This window comes from Meriones unguiculatus, chromosome 5, assembly GCF_030254825.1.
Source record: "Meriones unguiculatus strain TT.TT164.6M chromosome 5, Bangor_MerUng_6.1, whole genome shotgun sequence".
NCBI lineage: Eukaryota > Metazoa > Chordata > Mammalia > Rodentia > Muridae > Meriones > Meriones unguiculatus.
The window spans coordinates 131,453,068-131,470,392 of NC_083353.1; the positions used below are offsets into that span (position 1 = coordinate 131,453,068).

Genomic DNA, 17,325 nt, shown 5'->3' on the forward strand with positions numbered 1-17,325 from the left:
CCATCAGTTACACACACCACTGGAACCCAAACTGGAGGATGTCCACCTCTCTGACTTCTAACAGAGGCCTGTATGGATTCAGACATATCCCAAGGCCATGCGCTCAGCATTTCCTCCCTTACTCAGCTGGTCCTTTCCCCCTCCGGAAGCTGGCTTCCCTTCACGTAGCTATGTGGTGTGCCCTCAAAGCTCTGCAAACTACTGCTTTCCCAAAGTCTTAGTTGGAGGAGGTTTTAAAAAGCCCTCCCTAGGACCCCAGCCATTTCCACATCCACTGCTTCCTCACTTCCTCTCTTGAGCTGTTTTCAGCCTCTGGCCACTCTGTTTGAACATCTGCTCTTTCGCTTTGAACACACCTGTTCTCTCCAGCTCAGATCCATCAAAATCAGTGTGAACGGTCTCAGTCTCCTTTGAGTCTTCCTTTCCTTTTGTGTGTCAGGTGTGCCTTCTCCTTCACGCTACAGCCGGCTCCTGCGTCTAGGGTTTCTACTCTTGTCTACTAAGACAGCTGACCCAGCAGGAGTCTGTCTTGACTTTGATGTCCACTGCTCTGCTGGTGTTCTGAGACTTCAAGGGTGTGGGGGCTGGACAGCTCCAATGCCTGTGCTTCCACTGGTTCCCAGGCAAATGGAGCCTGGCTGTGGGTTCACGTTCTGCGTAGGTACAGGGCCAGGCCTGACACATGAAGCGCTCGCCATGCTGAGGGGGCAGCCTCCACAAACAGGATGGTGCCAGCTTCCGCTGACGCTGACGAATATGCAGGTGGCTCTGACCCCTCTCCTGAAGGACCTGTGCCGCTGGCTCTTCCTAATCTGTCTCCTCTCCTGATGGCAGCCAGGCTTTGGGCGACCCTGCACCCCACACACTACGCCACTACGTCTCTGTTACTTCTGGTATGCCATGTGACTTTCATTCTCAGCCTGGGATTGATTTATTTCTGTTCACAAGTTCATTCTCTCTCATTCTTTTTCTCCTGGCTTGATGAAACTCCCATCCCGTGTTAGGACCAAATAAATGATGATGCGCACAGCAGATTTTATATGAAAGAGGTTTATTAGATGGAGATGAAGAGAGAGGGAGAAGTAGAGAGAGAGACATGATAGGGGGAAAGAAGGGAGTGCCCGACAGAGAAAGGGGAGAGGGCAAGAGAGGAGAGGGCAAGAGCCGAGAGAGAGCATAACAGTTTTCTGTATGATTTAGTATATAAAAAAAGTTTATAGCTTATAAAAGTCTAAGGCTATACTATAGATTAATAATAATACCATTTTTAGAAAACAAGACCAAGCATATTTTAACCTTTTGATAGTAAAGATATAACACAGCAACCACATTTTAACATAAATAAATAAATACCTCTAAAATTAAAACATCTTAATTGAGAGTACTGGTAAAAGCTTGTACGTAGTAAGCCGAGTTATGAGTTTTAAAACCAACAATATAGAAGAACAGTATAAAGCAATTTTAAAATTACACTTGAATTATAGCAAACCTATTAACCAGAAAGCCTAGTGGTGAATCTGGATCATAGACAGTCATGGCAGGAGAAACAGCACTTATTAACTTAGGAAAACTGTTATGCTCTCTCTCGGCTGTTAACACAAATGTGTATGTCTACTGCCTTTTCTACAATGTATATTTCAGTGCAGATTACAATTGTGATGCTCACACATCTAAAGCTTTATCCCCTTTGTAAAACTTAAAAGTAATTCTTGTAAGCTGCAGGAAATCCACCTGAATCCACCTCAGGTCACCTGGGCTCCAGATAAGTACTGCACCTATTGCCTATCTCAGAAGGTAGAATTCCTCCCCTTTCCTGCTACTTGACTGCTACCTCTTACACGCAACACCAGCTGGACTGGTGAGTTCCACTCATTGGTCAGCACAAACACCTCTCTTGGTGGGGGAAAATTGACTGTTGAGTGTCCGGCAACTTCCTAGTACCATTTGAGACAGAGGAACCCCCAACCACAGTCTTCACTGGCCACAGTTGACCCTTTTTGCTGCTCCATTTAGGACTTCCTCTTCCCTGGGGATGAGATTTTTTTCCCCTTCTACATGCATGGTTTTCCCCCATCTCACACTCATCTATGAAAATCCTAGCACTAGGTAAACCATGTCTCCTACAGGCAGCTGTGTCCTTGGTCTCTGGCCAATGCTCATGAGCTGTTGGATCAGGTAGGAGCATACTCTACTGAGCCAAACCTTGCCTGTGGGATGCCTCTGGCAGGTCACTGACTCCTACCCTCCCAATGGGAATATTCCATCTGTTGCTCCAGATTCTCCTCTGGGATGTCTTCTGGAGAATTTCAGATTTCTACACCTAGTGCCCCCTTTAAGGGCCTCTAAAAATACACACACTTCTGTAACCAAACTTGGCCTCAGTTTCCTTAGATGACAAATCCAAAGCAAAGCCTTAATTACTGCCAGTGACTGGGTAAATGTTAGTTCCTTCAGGTAAATGGAGGTTCCCATGTTCAAGTCTCTTTGATCCAAACTTTCCGCCTCTGTTCGCTCTCCTGAAAGTTTTAAATGTACACCTAGAGAAATTTCCCCATAACCTACTTAATTTTAACCTCTCTCTCTCTCTCTCTCTCTCTTTATATATATATATATATATATATATGCATGTATATGTTTCAGTATCCTGCCAGACCCAGATGTTTCCTACAACCACGACAGCTCCAAAGCAGCTACCACAGGTGCTCCAGTCTGACCTCAAGGACTTCCATCAAGCTGGACCTGCACTTTCCCTCCCAGCCATGGATGTTCTTACAGACCCTGGACAACATCAAAACAGCCTGTTTTTCCTGGACTTGGCCAGCATTTCAGACTTTCGACCTCCCTACAGTGGCCCACAGTGTCAGCAGGAAGTAGCCAGAAGAGAATCTATGCCTGTTATTCACTTATTATTAACTAAAGTCTAGAATGGTGTGTCAGGACCAGGACAAGAAGCTGTAGGTTCTCTCAGCATTCCACAGTCCTTACCTGCTGTCTTGCGTGGCTGGCAATCCTCTACCCTAAGCTTTCCAGGGCAGGGGTTTTCCCTCCTCCTCTTGACCATGTCATCTGGCCATTTTGTTGCTATTATTTTTTCTCTCTCATTTAACCCCTTGCATGGCAACCAAGAGCTGCTTCCAATGAACCTAAATTTATATACTTTAGCTTGTCTTACATGAGAAGCAGCCGAAGCTCCTCATTTTTTAATTATAGAAAAAGGGAGGAATGTTAGTATTTAGGCAGCACACTTCTGGGTTGCCTAGCAACCTATGATGTCATCATGTGTCATCAGGTATAGCCAGGTAGCCACACCTGGCAGGTGTGGTTAAGTCTTTAAAAGGATCAACCCACCACTTTGTCTCTTGCCCTCTCCCCTTTCTCTGTTGGAGAACTCCCTCTTCCCCCATCATGTCTCACTCTCTCCTTTTCTCTCTCTTCATCTCCATCTAATAAACCTATTTCATATAAAATCTGCTGTGTACATTATCACTTTCATTGGTCCTAACACCCTGACTTTTCTGTCTCTGAAATGGGACTTCCCCACATCCTGTATCTCTGTCCTTCTTCCTTCGACTGTCAGTCAGCTTCAATTTTGGTTCCTCACACCTAAAATGTCCTTCTGTCTCCACAGCTGTAACCCAGCTGCTCTCAACCTGCTGATCTGTGTCATCGTCCTGACAGCCTATGAGAACCCCTGCAAATCTCAAGGTGTTGACTATTTCACCCAAGTGCAAAAACCCGTGTGGTAGCTTTAACAATCTGTTTTTTTCCCTGGAAACTTAAAAAAAAAATCATTCAAGTTTATACTCATTACATGGTCACACAAAGGCAGAAGGGCATGAGAAATGTCCAGGGAAAAATCCTTCACGGCTAAATCTACTCAGACCGCCAACATTTACTTAATCAACAGATAAGATGATGGGACAGCAGACAGGAGAGACAGCTGGTGGAGGGACGGAGGGACATGGCTAGGAAGTGTGAGACGTTTTCAAAGCCTGAACTTTATCCTCTAAAAATGAGGGGGCTGGAGGAGACAAAATCAACTTAGTATGTGTACGTCTAAAGTTTTACATTTTAAACCGCAAACACTGACCATGTTCGTGGAACTGAGCTTATCAAACACTGGTACTTACAAGCAATGGGGCGGAAACAATCACTATGAAGAAACCCAAGACTTAGCTTCATAGATGTCGGAAGTCCAGTGGAAAGCCTTAGAGGATGAAGTCGGCAAACCCAATGGCTTCTATTAAAATTTGTCAATCTGTGATTTAGGGCAGAGTTCCCTGCTGGGCTAGCCCTGGCTAAGATACCTAGCTGTGTTTGGGACAGAGTTCCCTGCTGGGGTGGCCCTGGCTAAGCTGTGTTTGGGACAGAGTTCCCTGCTGGGGTGGCCCAGGCTAAGCGGTAGAGCACCACTATTCATCTCGTCACACTCTGCCTCCTTGGTAGCCTCCCTCCCTCTCCGGAGGCTCTGGTTTGACCCTGCTTACTCCCTCCAGGACCAGAAGTTGTCTGTCCTGGGCCTCATTTTTTTTCAATTGCTCCCTAGTGTATCCTGAACTGCCTAATTCTAAGGATTTAGTATTTTTTCTAACTGAAAACTAGGAGGGCAGGTGCTGAATACATAAAAACACCAGAATGTAAAAGCATAGTAACAAGCCATTGGCATAAGACACAATAACCAGGCAAGCAAGATAAGTGTAGATAAAAATGTGGCACCTGGTGGGCCAGAATGTAGATGTTGTGTCCAACGTCCTTTGGAGAAACGCCATCATCCCCTCCCTCCTCGTCCCCGTGGTCACATTCCAGTCCTTGGTTATAGGCATTCTTCATCACATCCACCTAGCAATAAATAAATGATAAATAAATAACAAGAACAGGGTCTGAGGGATGGCAGCAATACTTCAGATTGTCTGCAAGCTATAACTTAAAATTGGGAAGCTTCTTGTCACTCAAAACCATAAACACTCTAAAAAAACAAATACTGCATTTTCTCTCACATACAAACTTCACATTTAAGTGTGTGTGTGTGCCTGTGCATGCGTGTATGCGCACACACGTGCACCTATTTGTACCATGTGATGGTAGACAGGAGGCTGTGAAGACAGAAAGAACTAAAGGAAAGGAAAAGTAGCTAGGACAGGGCAACGAAATTCATGTGAAAAGAAAGGGCAGGGATATGAGGGGAAGAGGGACCAGCAAAAGGGAAGCCGAGATAAACAGAGAGAAGGGATTGAGAACAAGTAAAATGGCCTATCTCTCAGCTCCCACTGTCAACTACACACAGCCTAGAGCTGTCCAGGGAAGTCGCACTGGGAGGCTGCCTGCCTAGGGTTGTCCGAGGAAGCTCCGCCGGAAGGCTGCCTCCTAGGGCTGGCCTATGGAGTGCTCTCTTGATTGCTAACTGCGGGAGGGCCCAGCCCACTGTGGGTGGCACCATCCCTAGGCAGGTCTGGCCTGGGCTACAAGAGAGAAGTAAACGAATGGGAGCTTGGGTACAGGCCAACAAGCAGCCTGTGCTCCTGCCTTTACTTCCCTCAGTAAAGAACTGGCCTGGCCCTGTAAGCCAAACAAACCCTCCCTCCCCATGCTTTTGGTCATGATGTTTATCATGGAAGGAGAAACGCAACTAGCATAACTTATTAGTGAAAAAAAAAAAACCATAATAAAATTAAAAATACATACTAACTTAAAAATAATTTAAAACATATTCTTGAAAACCTTCATATTGTTACTGTGTTTCCCATTTACTTTGAAAGTTTCTGTTCATGTCTTTGAACATCAGCACTCTGAGGTCTGAGTTAAGAGAATTTAAGAGAATTTGGAATCCTGAGAAACATCCACTATTTATTCAACACAGTAAATACTTGTGGATATAAACATGTTTTTGTTTTGGTCCCAGGTGTGGGATGTGGGACTGATTCAGATGATCCACAGCAGCAGACTATTTGCCTTGAGGTCTTTGCCAGCTGCAGACAGTTTAAATCTGAGGACTTTGGGAGAGAAGAAATGCCAGAGCCCAGAGAGTGTGGAGCAGAGAAAGAAGAGGCCATTGCTGCTTCCTCCCTTCGACTCCTGTTGCTGCTGATGCAGTCAGACAAGAAGTTGGAGATCTCCTGAGGACTGGGCTGGCTCCATGGAACCTGACAACCCTAACCAGCAGGAAGCAGCTAAGAGAACTGCACCTCTTCTCCCACTAACTCTTTCTCTCTCCTACCTGGTGTCAGGGTGTTGGAAGGGATTGGGGTGGAGCAGGGAGAAAGAGATATCAGAAATGTAAACAAAAGGGTTTTAGAAAGTACACTGACTCTGGGCACTGAGGAACCTGCAATGGACAAGGACAGCGTCTCCACTCAGGGTCCTGTCCAGCAGGAGGGCCAGCAAGAGAGAGGCAGGAACAGCAGTGCACCGTCCCTATAAGGGGCCTGGGTGGCCATGTCACTCAGTTGCGGATGGGTCATGAAGAAGGGCGCAGATGACAGGAAAAGGTGTTCAGGGCAGAGGAGACCATCTTCAAACAGTGGGGCACAGTGCCACTGTCAAGTAAGAGTGTGGCAGCAGCTTCAGCCCCCCACGGCCCCCAGCCGCACCCCTGATGTGGGGAACTTAATCATGAGCACACTGAGCACCTCGACAGGTATCTCAGACCCACTGCGTTCAGAGCATGCCCAAATGACGTCATAGCGTGCATGCCCAAGAGGGGAGGAACAGCACACAGGGACACACTCCTCGGATCCAGCGCCTGCCTCCTCTTCCCGTGAGGCCAGGCACCGTGGGCAGCTCATTTGTAAGAATGATTTTCCAAACAGGCAAATCAAATCTATCTGCTTTGGAAGAGTGCAACTAGAACCTGGGGTATGGCATGCAGTTCACGCCTTCCCCACATATTCTTCTTCCTTGGTTCCCCGAGGACCTGGCTTCAGACCTAAGGATTTCAAAATTCACACATACTTGATTCCCATTGTAAAGTGGGGCAGTCCGCAGGGCGACTCTGCTCCAGGCACACTCATCTCCAGGTTGTTCATAGTATGTAATGTGATACAAACATTGCATGCACCATTGCATCGATCAGAAAAAAACAAGATGAGCATCTGTAGGTGTTGGTCCAGTGCTCTTGACCCACAGACTGTGAATTTACAGGGCTGAGCCCACTAACAGCCAACTGCACCCACGAATCGTTAATCATCAAGAAGGAAGGAAGAAGGGAGGGAGGGAGGAGAGGGAGAGAAGGAAGGAGGGAGGGAAGGAGAAAGGGAAGAGGGAAGGAGGGAGGGAGGGAAGAGGGAAGGAGGGAGGGAGGGAGGAAAGAGGGAAGGAGGGAGGGAGGGAGGAAAGAGGGAAGGAGGGAGGGAGGGAGGAAAGAGGGAAGGAGGGAGGGAGGGAAGAAGGAAGGAAGGAGGGAGGAAAGAGGGAAGGAGGGAGGGAGGGAAGAAGGAAGGAAGGAGGGAGGAAAGAGGGAAGGAGGGAGGGAGGGAAGAAGGAAGGAAGGAGGGAGGAAAGAGGGAAGGAGGGAGGGAGGGAAGAAGGAAGGAAGGAGGGAGGGAAGAGGGAAGGAGGGAGGGAGGGAGGAAAGAGGGAAGGAGGGAGGGAGTAAAGAAGGAAGAAGGGAGGGAGGGAAGAAGAGAGGGAGGGAAGAGGGAAGGAGGGAGGGAGGGAAGAAAGGAAGGGAAGGGAAGGGAAGGGAAGGAAGGAAGGAAGGAAGGAAGGAAGGAAGGAAGGAAGGAAGGAATTTTACAGAGATGTACATGCAAAAGTCAGTTGTATTTAGCCAGAGTGTGGTAATTTGGTTAAAAGAAGTGCTTAAAAGTGGATTAAACTAGCAAATCAGTCTGCGGCAATGACGGATGGCAATCGTGTCCCTGCTCTCTCGGAGACCCCAGGTCAGTTCCAGGCATCCATATCAGGGGCTTATACCAGCCTACAGCTGAAGCTACAGGGGATCCAGCACCCTTCGCTGGCCTCCAAGTACATGAGAGCACGTGTGACATACACACACATAGATACACACACATATGAATAAAAACAAAGGATAATTCTAAAACAAACAGAACCTAGTGACTCCCCAGTCCTGAGTCACAGGGCCTTCCCCGTGGTGGCCCCACCCCACCGCGCTGACACCGCCTGGCGCCTGGCGAGGCGCTCTTACCAGCTCCCTGGGTCTCATGTTGAAGAGGATCCTCTCCGCATTCTCGCTGTCGTGTCTGCTCTCCATAATGGCCAGCAAGAGCTTGGAGGCGTTGTTCTGGGGACAAGGACTGGGTCAGTCCACATGCAAGGTACACACCACAGGTTAACCAACCCCCGAGTTTGAGTCAGCTGAGATCTCCCAGGCCCTTTTTGCTTTCTCAGTCAAATTCGAAACTTCTTATTTATTTTGTCTTACTGACATTTGCAAATAGAGTGTTTTACTTCATTGTTGATACAAAATAAAAGCAATGAGTCATGAAAGGTGGGGGGGATATTTTTAAATCACAGGCGTTTTAAACTGAGTAGATGCTGCATTAAATAGAACTATATTTTCGTTTTTGTTAATTTTTAAAAATTTATTATTTATTACAGTGTATTCACTTTGTATCCCAGCTGTTGCCCCTCCCTTGTCTCCTCCCAGCTCCACCCTCCCACCCTCTTCTCTCCCTATGTCCCTCTCCTAGTCCACTGACAGGGGAGGTCCTCCTCTCCTTCCATCTGACCCTAGCCTATCAGGTCTCATCAGGCAACTCAGTGTCCATGTGGGTTCCCTAGTAATGGGAACACGGACTGCCTCTGACATGGACTCAGTGGCTGGCTCTTTGATCACCCCCTGTGAGGGGGGAGCAGCTTCACTAGGCCACGGAGGAAGATGATGCAGCCAATCCTGATGAGACCCGATAGACTGTATTCTCTCTCAGTGCTTTCTAATTGGATTTCTAGGATGACACTTACTATCAGACGAACAGGAATCAATGGCATTTTATGGACATGGCATAAAATTTAAAGAATTTAGTACAACCGTTTTAAAAATGAAGTAATAATATTAGTAGCATATTGAAATTGCATATACATTTGTGAGTCATTTGTGAGAATTAATATTTGAAGTTCTAAATTCATGAGTTAGAAATAAAATGGTGATCTGCCGATAACTTGCTTGTTTCATCATGTTTATTATTCAGTGTTTGGAAGTTATTAATAACATCCACTATTGTCTTAATAAAGGATGAAATCAGTTTACGTCGCTGGATGTATTTCGATTTTGTTATAAACATACTATCTCAAATATTGTTACTTATCAGAGTATGAAGGCCTCTTCAGCCCTACACGGGCACAGGAGGGAAGCACTCTGTCCCCACCTAGATAAAACCTTTCTCTCTACAGACGCCTGATAGGAGAATGAAGTAGAGAGAAATGGTTTAAAGACACTTTAAGAGACAGAGTCCATATGTTTCTAAAGTGATAAAAGCAAGCTGAGTCCATGTTTGGTGTAGGAGGACAAAGCACTAAATGATAAGATTGTATGAACTAACACAATCTTAGATTTGGTTCCGCATTCTACCCAGGGCTCCCAAAACTGCCTCATGCCACCTTTAAAGGGACGTCTAATGATTCCAAAGATAACGAGGGTGATGGCCACCATGAAGAATTTCAGGGCAGAGTGGGATCCTTTTTTTTTTTTTTTTCCTGTTCCAGTTTCATATTTTACAGATATTTCAAATCCTACAATCCACTAATCCACTTTCATAATCTAGGGTCCAAACAATACACCTTAAAAATAAGGCAAGGGGACTAGGGGAGCCGGCAAATCCTTACAGCTGTGTGAGCAAACCCCACAGAGCTCAGAAGTGGCAGCCTGGCAGCGATGGCTGTGTCCTCTAATGAGCCACACGCTGCAGGGCCAGTAGAAAGGGCTGCGAACGTATCCAGTTTCTGAATGTCACCGGCAATGTGGCGCTCTTAACCAATTATCCTTCTCGTGCTTTCTGAGAATAGAAAGAAATCTTGCAAATGACCCCCTGAAATCTAAACCAATTTGGAATTACATGAGCCTGGATGTATTGAAAAACCCAACACAAGTTCTCCAGTTAGCAAGGGATTTTCCTTCCAGTGGAAGCCAGATTCTTTCTAAACAAAACACAGACAACCCCCCTCTCAACAAATGTGGCACCTTGCACTCACAGACCGGTTACGAAAATGAAAAGACAAAGAGGATGAAACAGATGTCTGAGAAGTTCATAAATCCACACACTAAATGAGTATATAAAGCATAGTTAAAACTGCAGTTTGTATATTATATATTTAATATACAAAACTATACTATGTTGTATAATATCTTATTATGTATAACATATAATTGTATAAAAATTATGTCACAAGTATATCTTTACAGCACTGTAGTAAGCTGTAGGTGTATTACTAAAATTATGGATGATTAGGCCATCAAATCTGGGAATCAACATTACAAGCAGTTTATTACATACAGTGCCTCATTTCACGACCTCTCACAAACTTGCCAGCATACACAGCTCTGCTCTCCTATCAGGCAACAACACAGACAACATCTTTAGATTTGACAGGTATGCTCACTTAAGTCCACGTCAAAGACCACACTTAAGTATTTCAAAAGAAGCAGATATGCTGCTTCCCGGCGCGTCCTGACGTATCTGACAGCTTAACTAAACGGCGCCACTGTGACAAATAAAAGTTGAATGATCCGTATTTTAAAGAAATTCAATCGGAAAGGCTAATACTGGGTTAAACTGTCATCCCTCGATTTTTCAGTGTAGCATCTGGACGTGTGAACACCACACACACCTGCACTGTGTGGGGCTATTCACCAGCTCCCCACGAGCTGCGTCATGCAATGAACACAGGCTGCGCTGTCTAGTGAACCACGCACTGCAGAGCACAGGACGTGAGTCCTTTTAGACACTGAAGGCGGAGCCTCCGGATGCTGTCTCAGGAATTGCAGTTAAAGCTGGATTTAACAGAGAATGACAGTCTGCACGGTGCCTCCAGTTAGGCTGCCTGTCACGTGTGCCCGGAGCTGACGCGCTCACTCACGGGAGCCAGTCAGGGAGGGTGGCCTCTGCTGTGAGGGGGCTGGGGTGGGAGATGGTGGGCAGAGGCTTAGCTGTCACATAAAGCGTGGGGAAAGCAGTAAAAACACGAGTAGAGCCTGGCACCGCGGGGCCCACTGTGTACAGACAGCGCTCTGAACCCCCCTTGCTATCTGCACAAAGTTTACTCTCATGTCCTGTGAGGTTGGACAGTCCTGGCTTTACAGGAAAAGTGTTAAGCCGCGTGCTGAGCTTTGTCTGTACGTGCTGGGCGTGAGTGTGGTGCACGAGAAGGCCGCAGATCTCCTCAGGAATCTCCTTACGTATGCCATCACCTTGTTCTGTGAGACAGCCTCTCAGTGGCGCAAGGTTCACTAACCAGCAGCTATGCTAACAGGCCAGAGATTCCCGGCTCCTCTTTAGCACTAGGATTGGAAGGGCGTGTCACCTCACCAGGCGTCTTCACACAGCTTCTGGGGACCAAACCTGAGTGTGTATTAACTGAGTGATCTCCTCGGCCCCTGCCGTGTGGCCTTAATAACTTATCTAACACCAATAATCCTTCATCAGCGTGTGGATTTCTGTAGGTTGTTTTATTTATTTATTTAGCCTATTTTTGTTTGAACAGAAATATTTGAATTCCACTATGCTCTTGAGCTTTGATAGATAGAATGTTCTGGAAGTGTGCACCAGGCACAAGATGAACCCCAGGACTGGGAAGGGGCTAGATTCTACCACAACACAGAAGAGAAGGAGGAAGACAATGAGCTAAAATGCAATAACCCTAGGTGTTCTCTAACTCATTGTGGCCACTGGGTGAACTCTCTAGCCAGGGCAGATTAAAAGCCCAGGACGGCATGACTGTGCAATGAGAACTAGGAAATGAGAACAGAGGTCACGGGGTAGGGGCTGCTTCAGCGTCTGCGGCTGGGTCATGCCTTCCCTGGCACGCAGCCGCTGCCTTGAGAACCCAACCACCCAATCCCGCCGCCCCTGAGCTGAGCGACCGTGCCATCTTTTGCACCAGGGCTTGGCCTCAGAAGGCTGTGCTGGAAAGCTCGGGGCTACGGTACCTTCAGCTGCAGCACCAAGTCCATTCTGTACTTCCCCAGCGGGTTGATGTCGTTCAGGATCAAGGCGATGATGATGTCAATCCCGTTCGATTCGTGGGTGGCGATGCAGGTCTGGAAGAGGAGACATCTGTGAAATGGCACACTGGTTTTGACACAACCAGAATCAGTACTAGAAGATTGGAAACTTTAAAACACCAAGTACAGACCATGTCCAACATTTGAATTCGTGTTTTGGTAGGGTCTATGAACAGACTGGTGCTGGTAAGTGCCATGAAAAACGCCTGTCTTTCGCGTGAAGACCTGCGGAATTTCAGAGATAACTGGGAGAGTTAAAACTCGTCCAGTCAACAAGTCCCAGAGATCCACCGGACAGGAGACCCTTAAACTGTGAATTTTAAGGTACGATCATCCTGAGAACACGAGAAACGGGGAGACTCGTGGCTTTCACAAAACTCTCCGAGCAGAGCTTCTGCGCATGCTGGGCAGAGGGAAAGCTCCCAGGATTCCTGAAGTGAAGCATTTGTGGAGGGATGTGACTGTGCAATGCAAACACACCCGGAGAGAGCAGCCCTCGTGCTCTGAGGGGGAAGGCCCAGTGTTCGAGGATTTCCCGCTGCACTGTATGGAAGCACCACGAAGGCCATTTTCGTGTGACCTGCTACCAAGCCACACAAGCAGCCAAGCAGCCTGAGAAACTGAAACCCTGGTGAATCACACAAGAAAAGGCCGCCCCAGCCAGCAGGACGGCGTGGCCTCGTCTCTCCTTATACCAGGACATTTGGGCAGAGCAGAGGATTCCTGTCCAATGCTGACATTATGTCTCGAGGCTTTTCTGCTTGTGGAAACATCTGCCAGACTCAAAGGAAGTCTATCTCAAACCATTTCTAGACTTTGCTTGAAGGCCTTCTGTGCATTTTCAGAGCACTGGGAGCTATTCAGGTAGGGCGCATGACTTTATTATAGTTTTTACTCTGAGAACTCATGTGGTTTCGGTGAAGACTTTCAAAACTCAGCTCCACCCTGTCTCCACAGAGTAGAGAAAGCTCTGACAAACCTCCACAAAGTGGCAAAACAGTGAAAGGCCCAGGAATCACATGTTTATTTTCTATTTCAGGGATAGAATTTCATCAACAATTTCAGCCAACCTCTGAATTGGCATCCTTTGCCTTGACTTTAAATCAACAGGCAAAGATGTCTTCATCGCTTTTGGAAACTAAAATATAATCTTGAAAGCTAAAGAAAAAAAAATCTACAGACTCTTTTAATGTTCTAAACACACTACAGAGAAGGAAACATTGTAGCAATGACCAACATGTGTCCAGTGCATGGACACACAGCTGTGTGCATATCGTGTGGTCTGTGTGGACATATAATCTGCAACACAAGAGCTGCCTTTCCTTGTATTTTCTTTCTGCACCAACCACTGATGTTTGGTGTCTTTAAAATTTATGTCCAGAAATGTTTGGCATGGAGACCCATTTCCCCTGGTCCTTGCCTGCTCCAAGATGCTTTGAGGATGCTAAACAATTGTCAGAATGTCAGATGACATCAAACCCTTTAGTCCCCTATGTGTTCTGCTCTGCCTTGTCCCATAATGTGTCCGCAAAGCAAAGCAAAGCATTCTGGGGGGCAGAGATGAATGCTGGGTCTCTCACATGTGTATGTGCACCAACATCAAAATGGTGGTTTGGGCCCAGGAACTGCGGAAATGGAGTGCTGCTGTCAGTGAGTGGATCTCAGCGTCAGAAGTCATTGGTCGGCAAGATGGCAGCAGTGAGGCCCACTCCATAAGTGTGCCAGCATATATAACACATTAAAACGCAGCACACACACACAATGCAGTGCAGCTAAAGCCACAGAGAATTAGTCCACACATCTGCACAGATTCCCTGCAGTGAAGACCTCAATGTCGGGGAGAAACATAAAATCACCCTTCTTTCAGTCACTTTTTACCTTAAACACTTTCATGGGGATTAAAATGTGGCCTAAGCTACATCTAAGCTGCTGGCCTATGATCCCGCCTCTGTGTGTGTGAGGACAGGGCAGTGGCTGAGCGAGCAAGGCTTCACCAGCAGGCTGGCTCCCCGCCTGGCCTGGCTGTGGCTCCAGAATCCCGGCTCCTGTCACGTGATGCTCTGCCGTCACGGTTACCTGGTTCTCGTGGCACGGGCCCTGGCAGTACTCCGTCAGGCTCTCCAGAGTCTGGTTGACCAGAGCCACGTTCTTCTCGTTGATGTAGAGCCCCAGCAGGCCCAGGCCGCCCGTGGTGCTGCCGCAGATGCAGTCCAGAAACTGAAGTGTCTCACACACCAGGTTGTAGTTTGTCTTGTTGTTCTGATTCCTCAAGAAGTTCTGGAGGGTGAAAAGGAAAATGCAACTGAAGGACTGAAAGCAAAACAGGAAAAAAGAATTGGTGCTGATGATGTTCAGTTCTGTGTGTGTGCGTGCGTGTGTGTGTGTGTGTGTGTGTGTGCGTGTGTGTGTGTGTGTGTGTGCGTGTGTGTGTGTGTGTGTGTGTGTTGTGTGCATGTGCGTGTGTTTCTCAGTAAGATTCCCTGCCAGTAGGGAATTCAATTGGTCTTTATTAGAAAGTGGGACAGCTTGGGGGAAGAGAGGGGACCAGCAAAAGAGGGGAGTAGTGAGGGCACAGAATGGGTATGACTATGACTAAAAGGATGATATGTATGAAAATGTCATAATGACACTCACTATTTTTCACGCTAACTTTAAAGTCAGTTAATGCTGAAGTGTGGCTGCACTGAGGTTCTCCTAAAGCAGAAAGGCCCCTCTGGTCCTAGCGAAAGCACCTTGTCAGAACAAGTCATAACCGACGCTGCTCCACGGTCATCCCTGTAAGTCTACAGTGGGTGGAAGCGAGTGTGAGCAGTGGAAAGGAGAAGGAAAATAAAGTGGGCGTTCCTGGAGGCGGCGCCCAACTTCCAAGTGAACCCTCCCTGCCAGCCCTGCCAGGCCCCTGTGCAGCGGGCAGACGACCATGCGGGGGCGACATGGAGGCCCTGTCAGTGAGCCGTCCTAACTCTGTGCGCACGCGCCCACACACACACACACACACACACACACACACACACACACACTGCTCGCCGCTCGACACCTGTTAGCCCAGACCGTGTCTCAGCGCTGGTGGCGTGACAGGTTTGGGAAGCATTTCCATGCGTATGGATCAGCATGGCCAAGTGGCAACACAGTCATGTATGAAGGTACTACATGACCAAAGCAGAGGCACCGTATAACGTGTAATCTCTTAGCAGGAGGAAGGTTTACATGTACATATCAGTGTTTGTCTGTGCCCAGAATTTTCTGGAAGAAAACAGTTTATTATTAGTGCATTTCCTTTGGGGAACAAGGCTAGGAGAAGACCGTGAAGAGAAGGGGAGAGAGTTCCTGTTTCATTGTTCTTACGGGCATCTATTTGTCTGTTTTTAGCTCATTTTTGCTCTTCGTTATTAATAACACCGTGGAGGCAGTCTTCCGCAGTGTCTGAACCACACTTTCATGCACAGCGTGCAGTCAGTCATTAACCATCCATCCTGCTCATGGATGTCCCCCACCAGCAGAAGCTTGCTCTAAGCTGCAGCGTGCCTGTCCACGTGAGCCAGGCTCCTCCACCGTGCATTCTGGAGTGTCTCAGCGGAGCGGACGGCATTCTGTCTGCACCCACTATCTCCTGCCTTTCGGATCCCGTGCGTTCTGGACAACAGTGGACACAGCTCCTTAGTGTGGACAGACACACACAGGACCCGGCGACTTAGTGAAGCCTCAGCCAGTTCACGATAATCCACTGACAAACCATTTTCCAGCCATGCTGGCTGCCACAGTGGCCGAGGGTCTTTCTTGGAATCTCGTCAGCCATTCTCATGCCCCCTCAGTCAGGGCAATCACATCTGCTCCTTCCTGTGCCTTTGCTAATGGTGTCATAGGCAACGTATGCAAACACGGCCACAGAAGGAGTCAAAGTTTCCAGGCAACCCTAGTCCCTACATCAGAGGAAAGGCAGTGGTGGGATATTATGATGCGGGGTAATCTGCTAAGCAACTCTCACTATCATAAAAATTCCTTACGTTACTTTGTTTCTAACGAGACATGAAATGTATTCACTATTGTGGTCCACTACTGTGGACTGGGAAAGATGGAAACACCTGAGTCGAAAAGTGTGAAAGGCAAATGGAACAAAGATGCTCTTCCTGAACTAACACCAGGAGGAGGTGCTCACTGGAACTGAGAGGCGAGGTGTGGACACAGAATGACTGTAAATTGAGGGCTTTGTTTTCTTAACGCATAAACTATTTTTCTCTCGTTTTTCTTCCCTCCCTTTCAACAGGGCATTGCTGCCTTTGTAGGTTAGCAATTATGGATCTGTCTCCTTTGATCTGGGCTCCTCCCCCGCGGCGGGCCCCTCCCTGCTGCGGGAACCGCCCCCGCCGCTGGCTCCTCCCCGCCGCTGGCTCCTCCCGCCGCGGGCCCCTCCCTGCCGCGGGATCCGCCTTCCGCTGCTAGCTCCGCCCACCGCGGGCCCCTCCCCGCCCGCCGCTGGCTCCGCCTACCACGGGCTCCTCCCCTCTGCTGGCTCCTCCCACCGCGGCCCCCTCCCCACCCGCCGCTGGCTCCTCCCACCACGGGCCCCTCCCCGCCTCTGGCTCCGCCCACCGCGGGCTCCGCCCACCGCGGGCTCCAGCGGTCACCAGCACCTGCCAGGGCTGTGAAGTACCTGAAGCTCCCGGTTGTGGTTCTCACACAGCAGCTGCAGGAACCTGAGGATGGGCCGCATGATGGTGATGGCGGGGCTCATGGTGACCTCCTCTGCAGACTTCTCCTCCGCACTTCCCGCTTCCTGGCCCGGGCACACCGTGTCTACCTCGGGGTCCATCTCCCTTCGGTACACACAGTAGGCCTTCGACGTCACTGACGAGGCCTCTGCTAGCTGCCCTCTCATCCCCTCCTTCAAGTGCAGTGATGGGTCTCTCGCTGAAAAGCAAGCAGGTGTATTTCTGAACTAGGTTTCTCTTTTCTTGCTCATTTATTTATTTATTTTTACTAAAGGAAAATAAAAACCAAACAACAATTAGGGATCCGAATTTTCCCATAACTGAATTTTAAAATCACCTAACAAGAGGTTCAATAATTTTCTAAAGGGGACTTGAGTAACAGCTAAAAAGTTAACAACAATGACCAGAAGAAAAGTCCTAATTTTTAGCTAATTTCAGAAT

At 47.9% G+C, this 17,325-nt stretch overlaps 1 protein-coding gene across 6 annotated transcripts in view; it reads right to left on the bottom strand.

The window, feature by feature from the left end:
* Itpr2 (inositol 1,4,5-trisphosphate receptor type 2) overlaps positions 1 to 17,325 on the bottom strand; it is a 323,374-nt gene that overhangs the window by 103,389 nt on the left and 202,660 nt on the right. For all 6 annotated transcript variants that reach the window (XM_060384487.1, XM_060384484.1, XM_060384490.1 and 3 more), the window contains 5 exons: positions 16,827 to 17,083; positions 14,252 to 14,452; positions 12,101 to 12,211; positions 8,144 to 8,239; positions 4,717 to 4,839 (listed from right to left, as the gene is read on the bottom strand). In XM_060384487.1, coding sequence (XP_060240470.1) covers positions 4,717 to 4,839; positions 8,144 to 8,239; positions 12,101 to 12,211; positions 14,252 to 14,452; positions 16,827 to 17,083 — 788 coding nt within the window. The remainder of the gene's footprint in view (positions 1 to 4,716; positions 4,840 to 8,143; positions 8,240 to 12,100; positions 12,212 to 14,251; positions 14,453 to 16,826; positions 17,084 to 17,325) is intronic.